The 13,551-nt window shown below is 34.6% G+C and overlaps 2 protein-coding genes across 2 annotated transcripts; one reads left to right on the top strand and one right to left on the bottom strand.

The window, feature by feature from the left end:
- Positions 1-1,923: 1,923 nt before the first annotated feature.
- Positions 1,924-3,779, bottom strand: LOC144441961 (parkin coregulated gene protein-like). Its single transcript, XM_078131231.1, has one exon. The coding sequence runs from the start codon at positions 3,621-3,623 to the stop codon at positions 2,931-2,933; it is 693 nt and encodes a 230-aa protein (XP_077987357.1). The 5' UTR covers positions 3,624-3,779; the 3' UTR covers positions 1,924-2,930.
- Positions 3,780-4,223: 444 nt separating this feature from the next.
- LOC144442492 (zinc finger C2HC domain-containing protein 1A-like) lies at positions 4,224-11,611 on the top strand. The gene is made up of 8 exons (XM_078131852.1): positions 4,224-4,242; positions 4,349-4,416; positions 5,131-5,259; positions 5,904-6,039; positions 6,694-6,857; positions 7,917-8,178; positions 9,136-9,325; positions 10,471-11,611. The coding sequence occupies exons 1-8, from the start codon at positions 4,224-4,226 to the stop codon at positions 10,730-10,732; spliced, it is 1,230 nt and encodes a 409-aa protein (XP_077987978.1). The 3' UTR covers positions 10,733-11,611.
- The last annotated feature ends 1,940 nt before the right edge of the window (positions 11,612-13,551 follow it).

Here is a 13,551-nt window from a genome sequence, read left to right as displayed (position 1 = left end):
TGTATTTAACAGAAAACAGAATTAGAGACAATTTTATATCTATCAAGTTTCAACCAATAGCTTTTATACAATAAATAAATAAATAAATGAATGAATGAAATATGTGTATATGGACAAAATTAGTCCCCTTGAGGGATCGATTGTTTTAATGAGACATTAATACAAGTTGTGCATTGGTATTTTGATACTTAAATAAATAAATAAATAAATAAATAAATAAAATAAATAAAAATACTTATGTGCATATGTCCCCCACCCCAATATGTTTGCATCAATCATTTAGGTTTCCAGAGTGTAGTAAGTTACATGTGTGGTAATCATTCGTATCTTGCAAACCATACAGACCTAATTTTTCTTGTGACAGTGCCGTAAAAGGGGCTGTGGTTTACACTGATGGGTTTATGTCAAAGTCACAACAAAACACACAAATGAAAGCACACGCTGTTTTACTAAATTCATTCATTGGAAACAAAATAAGAGGAATTCTGTTAATTTTAGCATGTCTAAATGTAAAACACTATTTCTTCAGCTGCTGTGTAAACACATCCATACCATGTCTACATCAGTAACGATGAAATTTGATCCTCTAGTGGGGGTATGCTACACATCCTAAACTTCTTCATATTATTTCCAATACTTGCCAGGTCAAGGGTGCCACATGTGGGGAAAGACAGAGTATAAACTTTTGGTTCACATAGAAACTTAACTGTTTTGATTTTTTCACATAAATAAGTATTTTTCTAAATTTTACTTAAATGTAATTTTTCATGCACAAATGTGTAAAGGTTCATCAGACCTTTAAAATATTGCAAGTCGATTTGAACACTTTTTTTTATCAGATGTAGGGGCTAGAGTCGATACACATATCTCTCATAAATTCAACTACATATACTTCATGTCTACTCCTATCTTAATATTGGTTCAGTCAAAAGGGCCTAGTGAAAAAAAATTGAATTTCTGAAAATAACATTCCTCAAACGCTCTGATGACATTTTCCGATGGTTTACTAGTTCTCTTTATCTCACCCAAAGGTGCTAGTAAACACTATAACAGAGTGAAAATAAACTTGACTTAGGACCATAAAGGCCCCATGCCAAATATTTGGTATTCAATTCCATACCTTTCTCTCACAACAGAATTTTTGTAATTCAACCCTTTCGGCACTAACCCTTTCATTTATATTTAAAAATTAAAAAACAAATCGTACTTGACACTAGATTTCACATTACTCAAATGAAATCAGTAAAAGTGGCATACGAATTTCATTGGATAATATGTACCATCATGTATCATGCACTATCACAGGTTGATGTTTTCATCAGAAACACATTCTTGCAAACTAGAGGACATTTTTTCCGCTGACACACAAAAAATGACATTCTTCGTGGTTTTATACCTCTGCAGAGGCACTGATTTTAACAAAGCCAGATTTAAACCATTATTCAGGAGCAACAACCCCATTATGTCATGAAAAATGAATGCTGTTTGCTGGCACTGCTAGTAACTGTAATATGTCCATCAAAAGAAGAAAATGACTACACTCACTGCAAGTTGATATACAAATTGTTACGTGTATTTACCCATACACACATCTATAACCTGTGTTTCCTGCATGTACCCCCACACAGTGACACATCACATGTGTTTCCTGCATGTACCCATAGTGACACAGCTATCACCTGTATGTACCCACACAGTGACACGTCTATCACCTGTATGTACCAATACACACCTGTATAACCTGTTTTTTCCTGCAAGTACCCACAGTGACACATCTATTACCTGTATGTACCCATACACACATCTATCACCTGTTTATGTACCCATACACACATCTATCACCTCTTTGTACCCATACACACATCTATCACCTGTCAAGCGCTAGCGCTACACACAATTTATTGCAGAGTGACACAATGAAAGTGAAACACAAATATATTTTAATTCATCTGTAAGTTCAAAAATTAACTTTTGTTTTTTTTAAAGACACTACAATCTCCTCCAAACTCAAGTCTCTTCTTTTCCTTGGCAATGAAAATAGGCACTGATCATCCTTGGAATTCCACAAATAGCAGTGGTAACTGTGGTAACAGCACAGCTGCATGGAAGAGACATTGCTATGTACAAAAGAGAGCTGTTTGCTCCAGTGGCAACATATAATCACATGCGAAAACGTTTTTTTTTTTTAATACAAAGTTCAAAAATGTTTTTCTAAGCGAAACAGGTTATTGTCACCCACATCATGGTGAATAAATATGTTGTAGAAAACAATATTGCCATGAAAATGTCACAATGCGGGCACATTAATGAAAATGTACTTAATATAACTACTGCAGTTTACAAATTAACTACACTAGTTGTTCATATTATATTTTCACCTAGTTCATGTAGTTGAAATTTAGAAAAACATTTGTTATATTCAAGAAACATCTTTGATATTGCAGAGTTAACTTGAACTTGATGTTGTTGCCAAGGTTACTAATAACTACAGTATGCACCTATTGTCCCCCAACCCCCATGACCTTTCCAAGACTTTCAATGACTGTGAATTAGGCATGACATAAGATAAAATATGGTGAAGTGAAAATGAAAATGAAGAAAAAGAGAACTGCAGCCTAACAATATCTCCTCTTGACAGCACTTTAATTGTGATCTTAAAACTCTCTAACATCACATTTCTAAAAAATAATAACAAGGGTCGATGTATCAAGTTAGTAAACATTCCAAACAGTACATGAATTAGCATTCAATACTTCTTTGATGAGTTCTCTAAATGTCCAAATGTATTGAAAGACCCAGTTCAGTCCAGATGTAGAAAATAAGTTTACATTGTCCTTGATGCTGTATCCAGGGCTGTACTTTAAAAAACAAAAATGGCGTCCCATCCATATTATCACCAACAACTTTCAGTCTCAGTCAAAGTAAAGGTTTTAGTTGAGCATGCATGATTCGTATGTTGGTACCATGTATTTGATATTAATAAATGCATCTTCACCGCCTTGCCTTTCAAACGATTCGAGTGTCTCTTGGATAAGATCGCCAATGTTTTCCCTCTTCTGTTGGCTGTAGTCGATACCATCGCCTGAGTTGAGGTTGTAATTCTTGAAGATGTTCAGAATGGGAAGAATCTGCCTGTAGTAAGGTACTAGCGCCTCTCCTACCAAGTCTCCCGATACGACCAGATGTTGGAGAATTTTCAGCGTTGTACATATAACCTTCCTGTTTCTTGTATTGAGGGCTTTCTTGATGGGAATAATAAGCTGAGGAATTACGGGTAGAATTTTGGTACCGCCATGCTCCAACATATCGTGTACGCCTTGACGGGAGAAAAACTCGTATGGATGTGTTGTTTCGCAAAGACCGTCGAAAAGTAGAGGCAGGTAGTGGTGGTAATCCAATTTCTCAATTTCTACCTTCCATGCGATTTTGTTGCCCTTTGTATCGTGCTCAAGAGCGATTGGGAAGTCGCCACGGTCGTAGAACTTTCGGAAATCGGTAGGTTTGGCTGGACGCTCATTGAATGCACCAGCTTCTGGTGGTGGCTTCACAAGTGCGTTTTTCATCCTTGACTGTGGAGAAAAGGGATCTGCTGAACCCTTCTTCTTGCTGGCTAGTCGAGACATCTTTAAATTACTTTCGAAGAGTCGACAAGGACGATGTTGCTCTTTACGTCGTTTTTATCTGCCACAGTTGGCTGTAGTAACCAACTCCAACAATAGTCTGCGTTGTTATGAGAAAACAAAATGGAGAGACCTTCCCTCTGTTGCTGTCAAAACAATGACGTCGACGACCATGGCAACCAAGCCTCTGTCCAGAACAAAAACAAGAATACATTGTTTAGTCACACAAATGTTTGTTTGTAACTATTTCTAACAAGAATAATACTGTGTTCGCATATCAAGAATATTTTTGAATTCGCAGGGAGTAAAATTGGACTAAAATTTGAAAATTTGAATCTTAAAATATACACACTGTGCCGAACAAGGACATACCAGGAGATGCCATTATTCTTTTCAGGTGAGACAGCCTAGAATGATGGGAAATTAATATTTTTCATAAAAATACCTTATTATAATCTTAAAACTGACGTATTTTGAGCAAATTTCTTTTATAATAATTGTTTCTGTCGCTACAGAACAAATATTTCAGAGCAGAGGGGATATTTTAATCCGTCCATCCTTTACGCCTACCGCCCCCACCATTCACTATCATATGAAACCATCATGGCTGCTCCTGCTTCAGGTGAGATCTTTTACCCAGGATATGGAGGTATTTCGAAATTGTATTCAAACTGGTGTAATCGGTTTTGAATAAGACTCGCTTACATTATATTTGTTTTATTTTGCAGCCCAGGGTGAAGCAGGATCGCTGAACCCATGTCGTCATTGTGGCAGAACTTTCAATCCGAAGAGTTTGGTAAGTTGTTTACGTTCGCGTTGTAAATCTGCAGGCTGACAACGGCGCGCCATTTATAAATTATGTACCCTTTAACCCGTAACTAACTTCTTTACACAATGGTATTACTATTATAGACGTTGGCAATATTTGTCTGCGGGTTTATCCGTAAGGGAACAGTATTTCACATTGCATAAATTGTTTTTGAAAATAATTTTGAATAAAATACATAAATAAAAATAAAAATTTGATTTCCTGTCGGTCATGTGTCGCCAACTCCTACACTATTAGGACTTCCGACTAGTACATGTAGCTGCATTATTAATTAATTGTAATGTTATTTTGTGGTTTCCTATATTTTTATGCGAAACTGAGAATTGCATTCATCAACTTCTGTTGTCGTAAACTCAATAAAGTACAAGTTTTTGATTTTCTGGAAACTTTACGGCCATCATATATCGGATATCATCAACATTGATTGGTGGAAGAAGATGGTCTCTGTATGGCTATCTTTTTGCTTGTGAGCATCTTGAAAATTCCAACGGATACATTATGATTTTATTGCTGTTGACAGTTCATGTTCTTACTACTTGTGAGAAATTTCAACAAAATCCAAAATCCATCAATTGACAGAAAATTGATATCTTATTGAAAATCTTAATGTGTAAAAAGTGATAAAAACACTAAATGATGTGAACATACATTTAATTTATTTTTACAATTTTATCTTACCAGGTTAAACATCAACGGGTTTGTCAAAGACTTCAGTTTTCAAAGCGTCCTGTGTTTGACTCAGGACGACAAAGAGCTGAAGGCTCTGATGTACCTTTCGGTGCCACATTGAGACCTGGTGCAGTGCCAAATGTAAGTGATTGACTGTCAGATTGTATATATTGGTAAATCGGTCAGGCTGAGGTATTTAGTTGTGGTCAGAATTGAACAGTTTCAATTAATGTGTTGACTGTGTAGAGTGGTTAAAATTGTACCCAAGGGCAATGTTTCAATCCCAGATCATCACATTAGTGTTACTAGTAACTTAGTACGGATTACATGGGATCATTTTTTTGTTCTGTTCCAAGTTTTTCTATAGCTATATTTTAATCCTTATCTGAAGAGGACCTTCAACAAATCAGAGCCAATTCTAACAGTGAGAGAGATTTAATGAGCAAGGAGTAAAGATTACAAGCCTGCCACTCTATTATGGCTCAGTGAATGCCCATGAGAAAGATTGTGCCAATGAACCACTGTCCTCGACAATATCTTAGACAATGAATCATTGTCCTAGACAATATCTTAGATAATGAACTAGACAATGTCCTAGACAATAGCTCACACATTATCATAGACAATGGTTCATGGTTACAATGTCTCTCATGTAGTTTTGTAATATATAGCAAATGACTAGAGAACTGTAGATAGTATCAAAATAAATTTTTTTCAGATTGAGAAATGTTATCAGTTCTTTCATTTTAGAACTATAATCATGTACATTGTATTCTTTGTTTTAGGCTACCAAAAATAAAAACAACTGGAGAGCAAAACACAGAGAATTTGTGGAAACCATTCGTAATGCTAGGGCAGCAGTAAGAGCAATGAGGAGGGGGGAACCGTTACCTCCTCCCCCACCACCAGCAGACAATCCAGGTCAGTTTAATCTAATTTTTGTAGAAGAGTTAAACTGGCAGAATATACATAATTAATTTAGTATATTTAAGATAAATCACTTAGACCTCCTCAGCTGTTATTGTATACAGCACAATGATGTACATATGCCATAGACTTGTCATGTAACCTCAGGAGGGTGTTGTAGGCTGTTGTATTTCCCTCCCCTCATTGAACCTTGTACACTAAACAACTGAAAACACACAAGAACAAGTAAAATTACTCTCAGCACTCAACTGACACTGCTACATCATGTGGTTCTGTTGCGGTTATAACACAGTATATTCATCAAAAACAGCAAATTTGGTACAAATATATCTAATCGGTAATGTATCCGTGTGATTTTGCACTGACACTAGTGCTCAGTGATACATGCACATATATACTAACAAGCTTAGTGTCATTGAAAAAGCCTGCTGAAGTGTGAAATTACATGTTATTTTGCATACATGGAACACTCGCTAATTTGCACCAAATGTTTGGTGGTGTAATTGTTAGGTGGTCTGAAGTATTAATAAGCTTAGTGCTATTGAAAAAGCCCACTGAAGTGTGAAATTACAGCAGGTCAAACATTCTAACTTGTGTACTCAAAATCATAGCAAGTGATATTTTTGTTTGTCAATTTTGTTCTTACAGACTATGTATACTGCAGCAGTTGTCATAGAAACTTTAATCCCCAGGCAGCTGCAAGACACATCCCATTTTGTAAGACACGGAAGAAGGAACAGGGAGAACCAATGTCATATTTAGGATCATCAGTTGATAATAGTTACGGAAGTAAAATATCAACAGGAAAACAGGTACTTATGTTCCCATGGGAACTGTTGACTTATGAAAAAAATTTCCAAAGAATTTACACCTAGTCAGGGAGATTGAAATATTTTTAGATTTACACATTGAGTCACATTTCTAAATATTAATCTATGATTTGAACATGAACTTGAAAGGACTGCAATTCTTGCACAATTTAGTGACACACAATATTAACATTACGTGATGTCTTTTTTCTAAATTAATGTGCATGTAATATTGTCAATAATTCAATCTAATAAAAACAATCTGATCAGTGTTTGATTCATTTTATTTACAATATTTCACATCTACTGTATGTGTCCCCACGCCCCCTCTGTATATACCTTTGGTATTCATCTCTCCTATGTATATCAGACACAGACAGAAAACTAATATTGACATATGGTACATGTACATGCAATAAGAACACAACAAGATAAGTCTAGTAGACAGTAAATAAAGGAATCAACAAGCTCCGTCTTCTTGATCAGATTTTAACTAGATTAATGGCTGATAATGTCTGTTGTTTGATAAAGTATAGCATAGTAACAGCTGTATATGTCTGAATAGATATACACCATATGACTCACCACTTGTATTTGCTGTAAACATGTATACATATGTTATTGTATAGCAATTTGATGCACCACTGACTCACACACGCGTCTGGCAATTTTTTGTGACACAGAAAATTCTCTTAATATTTTGTGACTCGCAATGAAACCTAGTTTTTATCATTTTGACCCACAACACAAAATGTTGTCTTTCATTTGAATGTGTATACATTGGTGTCTTCATGTATTTTCCATGTTTCTGCCAGGTTTCCATAGCTTAGTTAAAATTTCTATTTTCAATTTTGCAGCATGCAATACTTAATCAAGGAATGTGAATGGAAATGATGATTTATATAAGTATTTGATAAATATGAATATTATTACAGTTTTATTGATTTTTGCAAATGTATTAAGTTATAAATATTTTATATCTGTTAACCTAATGTGGATAGTAAATGTACACACTTGCAGTTTTTACCTTTTTTTCCCATTCCTATCTCTGTTTTGTAACAGTATGCCAAAAGTGTTCCTAAACCCAAGCCTAAACCCAAACCAAGAATAAACAGTGCTGTTTTCATCAAAAGAAGCAACCCAGGAAAAGCAAGGCCACAGCCAACACAGCAGCCAATTCTAGATCCATTCCATGGTATACCATATAGTAGTTATGATTATGATTCACCTATACCTACTAGGAACACTACAGGACCTATCTCAAACAGTTGTGTATTTCCATCACAAAATTATATGGGATCATCTAGTCCTAGGGTATATCAGGGTAAGAATTCCTGTCTTGTTAGTAATACGGATTAGCAATAGGTACAACCAATAACACCAAAGTAAAGCATTTTCTGTAAGTATCACAATCATAGAATTATAGAATCCATATCAAGTGTAATTTGCTAGGCTTGTAAATAAACCAATTGAAACAGTATACTTTTACACTTGATATGAATGCTATAAATGAGTGTAGCACATAGAGAAAGAAAGTGCTTTAGTTCAGTGTTATGTGTTGTATTTATTGTGGATTGTTAATCAATAAAACAATATTTTACAACATTCTTCTTGAAAACAATGTCAAATAATAATTACAGCTAAAGTGATGTAGGCTTGGTGTTTCACTCATGTGACATGACATATTTACACACACTCAGACAACTTACAGCTAAAATGATGTAGGCTTGGTGTTTCACTCATGTGACATGACATTGATTACACACCCTCAGACAACTTCTAATGCAATTGAAAGAAACAATTACATAGGTGCCGTGCACAGTGGGGATGTAGTAGTAGTCAAGTTGAAATGTTGATTATCAGTTAGAAAATAAACAATTGCAGCCATTAAAATCATCAACTCCATGTGTAATGTTTTTATTAGAAGCAGTTTTCAATGTGATTGGGCAAAGGATCCTGCTGTGCTTATTGTCTCTGTTATTGTTAGTCTAGAGTGGAAATATGCTTAGCTCTGTGTCAAAAACAACTTCTTGCATACCCATGGTTTAGCTAACTACCTGCCAGTCAAGTTAAAGGCCAGGGTTTCAGTCCCAGGTTCTTGAATTAGTGATATCTTATCAGTGGAACCATAAGGATTACATAGGATCATTCATTTGTCCTAGAACAACTTTTTCTATAACTCTAAGTCTGCATAGAATCTATTTTTCATCTATAGATGTTAATTCTTCTCCAAATTGAGCCTGTAACTTTGTTTAACTGTCATGTACAATGTTTCTTACAGATCAACCATGTATATTTTCTGGTACTGGTTTGACCCCTTCCACTGTACATGGATACAGCTATGGACCAAGACATAGAGTTAGACAGACAGGAATCAAAGCTAGACCTATCAGTGCCAAGTATAGACATATGAATGGTAGGAAATCTAGCCTGGACTCACTAGACACAGCTGATTTACAAGATGGTTTCAGGTGAGTACAAATACAACTGTCTTTGATATAAATATATATCTTCTAATATTCAAAGCTGTAGAAGACATTCTCCTTGCATAGACCCCCCCACCACACACACACACACACACACACACGCGCACACGCGCGCGCGCACACACACACACACACACATACACACACACACCTAAACTTCTTGGGATTTTCGTATTGTTGAATAGCATATAAATGATTTTACTTGTCTTGTTCTGCAATATTGCGTATATATTATAGCTTTTTAAATTAATACCCAAATGAAGAGTGTAATCTCAATGTTCTAATACATCAGTTAACAGAAAAATAAAAAATGTCTGAATTGATAGCATTGTCTGATCATTATAAAATTGTTGCCCTTGGATTAAATAAGTCTTCATGGAAGACACTGTTGAAGAACACCACACCCCCACCCCTCCCCTCCCCACCCCTCCCCACCCCACCCCACCAAACTATACCTCAACAGTACATTTTTCAGGTTTTTCAGTTACTGATTAATCTTACAATGTAAGAAACCCAAACGCTTCCCAGTCAATAGTAGTCTAGTTCCTATATGGTATCATTATGATTTACCTAGAGACCATGTTGGCATTTAGACTAAGTCAATAGTGGTTTCTGTTATATGCAAAAAAGTAATACACATGTAATAACTTTATTTGGCATTCACCTAGTAAGTCAGAATAATAATCCCTTGATAATTTGAATCAAACACTTTTGAAAAAGTCTACTGAAATCTGAAACTAGGTGCAATTCAAGTATTTTTTTATGCTCATTTACTGAAGAAGTGATTTTTTGGGGCTGAATATTATGATTCTAGAGAACATATTGTTCATGGTTCCAAGAATCAATAGGACAGTACAATATAGTTACTTTGGAATGATAAATTGGAAATGAGTGCGACATTTCGATCTGCCTACCACGGAACCTTGATCATGCTATGATTTAGTTATTCAGTGTTGATGTCTCGCCAGGCATCATTATAATCATTGTGTGATCAAGGTTCCCTGGTAGGTTCCCTGTTTGCATCATTTCAATTTTATTGTTCCAAAGTAACTATATTGTACTGTTCGTTATGATTCTGGTCTATAATACTGCTAATTACTGATTATAATGTCTTTTTTGATTTTTTACAGCATAAGTTTACCACCAATGTCAGATTACCGTAGTCACACACCTCAACGTTTCACAAGTAAAGCAATGCCAAGACACACACGTATGCATTACTCTAATCCAGGTATTGGTAGTCATGGCAACAGAAAGAGTACAAGAAGTATCAACATTGAACAGCTGTGTCATCGGTGTGGAGATAGCTATCCTGACACTACATCTAAGTTTTGCTGTAATTGTGGAATCAAAAGAAGTCTAGGAATTGGTGTTACATCAGGGATATATTGAGATGTAGTCAAAATAGTACAAAATGGGGTTTTAAAAAGTTTTATTTTTTTCAGATTTAATATAATTTTCTGAATAAAGTATAGGCGTTTACTTCCAAAGCAAGGGTTTAATTGACAATTTACATAATGTAATATATGTTTTACATTCCTATTTGCAGGGGAAAGTCAGCTTAGTGCTATAAAAGGGTTGATGTATATAACATGGGGGTCATATCACATCATCATTCTTCATTTAATTATAATTTTACATCAAGCCCTATGTGCCCTTGTAAAATGTATAAGAATACAGCAGTATACTAGCATATACTAACAATGACGATTAGGTCTTTAATACAACTCAACACGTTATTTTGATTTTAAATAGTACAAAATGGTGATTTCTGCTATGTTTTCAACAAGCTTCGCATCCCCAAACATTTGGTTCTTCAGTATTCAAAATAACATTTTCATCCAAATTTGCAATAAAAAAACTGCAGATGTGCTCAAATCAGCCCAAAATACAAAATTGTTTGATTATGCACAGACTTGTCTGTGGATTATACAAAAACAAAACAATTATTTACAATAAATAGTAAAAAAAACAAAAACACATGCCTTCAACTGTAAACAGTATTTTTCCTCCACATCCTCAGACAATATATTCAATGCATTTAAAATACAAAGTTTGTATCAACAATCATAGTCTGTAGAATTAGACATTCCTGCCACACTATTAGTCAGCACTCAGAAGCCTGATAGGACCGAACAACAAGATGTATCTTACAGTCTACAGCAAACCTAGACTCTCTCACAGTCCTCGGAACTTCGCTTTACTAAAATCGACGCTAAATGAATTATTTTGTATGTACCGATACCATCTACATAACGTACTCCATCGTACTCGAACAACCTTGTACTGTGCGCCCTCATCGACCACATAGAGATATATGTTCGTTGACGTGTGACTGCGACGCTCCGTGTTATCGCGAAGTCTCGGGGCTTCGCGATAACACGGAGCGTCGCAGTCACACGTCAACGAATGGTTATCTCTATCATGGTCGATGAGGGCGCACAGTACAAGGATATTCGAGTACGGTTAATTAGCTGGCATCGGTACATACAAAATAATTCGTTTAGCTTTAATTTTAGTAAAGCGAAGCTCCGAGGGCTGTAAGAGAGTCTACAGCAAACCTAAACACAAATATGCTGAATATTTCAACTTTCATGTAATCTATATGTAATCTATCTGACATTGTATAATCAATGTGTGTATGACATGCATACAACCATATCAGGGTACACATTTCTGTTTGTATAGTATTTTCCTTAAATATTTTTATAGTGTTGCAGCATATCAAATCAACACAATCTGTACACATTCTGTTTGTATAGTATTTTCCTTTCATATTTTTATGATGCTGAAATAATTTGCATACCAAATCATTACAATCTGTACACATTTCTGTTTCTATAGTATTTTCTTTCATAATTTTATGGTGTTGAGATAATTTGCATACAGAATCTGTACACATTTCTGTTTCTATAGTATTTTCTTTCATAATTTTATGGTGTTGAGATAATTTGCATACCAAATCAACACAATCTCTACACTGAACAACATGACGTATCTTAGTCTGCCTAGTTATATATTTTGGTAAAATATAGTTACAGACTCAGGTTGGTGAATCAAAACACTTTATTTCTTGAGCAGAAAGCAATGTTTATTCATCAAACTGAGCCTGCCGACTTGTATATTGCAAAATTATTTGTGTCACTTCAAGCCCTGGCTCAATCAACAACAACAAAGTGCAAATTGATCAAACTGTAGTTTGACTGATCTAATATCTGTTACAAACCTATTTAGGTATATATGTCTTGGAGAATATATTATTCATGGTTCCAAGAATCAACAGGACAGTACAATATAGTTACTTTGGAATGGTAAATTGAAAATGTTTGATTTACCATTCCAAGGTAGCTATATGGTGCTATGTATATCTTGTTTGTACTAAACCTATAACTCAGTCCTGACCATAGATACCCATTGAGGAATCTAAAAATATGTATGGCTGTTCTGATAAGTAAATAAATAAATAAATGCATGCAAGATATAGACTGTGACATAAAGTAAACTACCGATGCAAAATACTTCAACTAGAGTGTGCCAAGTGCTTCAGTCATTCATGGAAACTAGACAGAACATATACAGATTCTGGTTTTTTTTTTCAGCTGTGTTGATTGTAGTGTTGTACCACCAATTGACAGATTTTAGCACTTATACATATAAATACTGGTTTCAGAAAGCATCATATCAAAAATTAATCACAAACTGAATCTAATATAAATAAACATAAAACCTTGCGTATATATTCAAAGAATTTGTAAATAATTGTATATATGTATAATTTAGAAGAATGTATAATTAATTAGAAATATTTTTGTAGTAAAGTTTCAAATTTTTATGTAGCTGCCTTTTTGTATATAAAACTGAAATGTACAAATTACATGTCACTAAGTACAAATTACATTTTAAATGTTTCTTTAGATTTTTAATTTATTTTTTGTGTCAATAAGTAAATGTGGTATGCGTTCTCACATATCTATATATTAAAAATTTAGTTTTACATTTTAGAGTGTAGTGAGTCCCAGTAGTGTTTGTACAATTCATCTATTGCAAATCTTGGTGTACACATGAAAAGCCCATAGTAAGATTTACAGTATTTTTTCTTCACATTTATGTAAACAGTGTTAATATAACAAGGTTGTTATTGAGACAAATATTTATGAGTTACAAGTCAGAAATTGCCACTTAATCAATCACAATTTTCAAATAGAAAAAAT

This window comes from Glandiceps talaboti, chromosome 11, assembly GCF_964340395.1.
Source record: "Glandiceps talaboti chromosome 11, keGlaTala1.1, whole genome shotgun sequence".
Classification (NCBI taxonomy): domain Eukaryota; kingdom Metazoa; phylum Hemichordata; class Enteropneusta; family Spengelidae; genus Glandiceps; species Glandiceps talaboti.
This window is presented reverse-complemented; position numbering and strand designations above follow the sequence as displayed.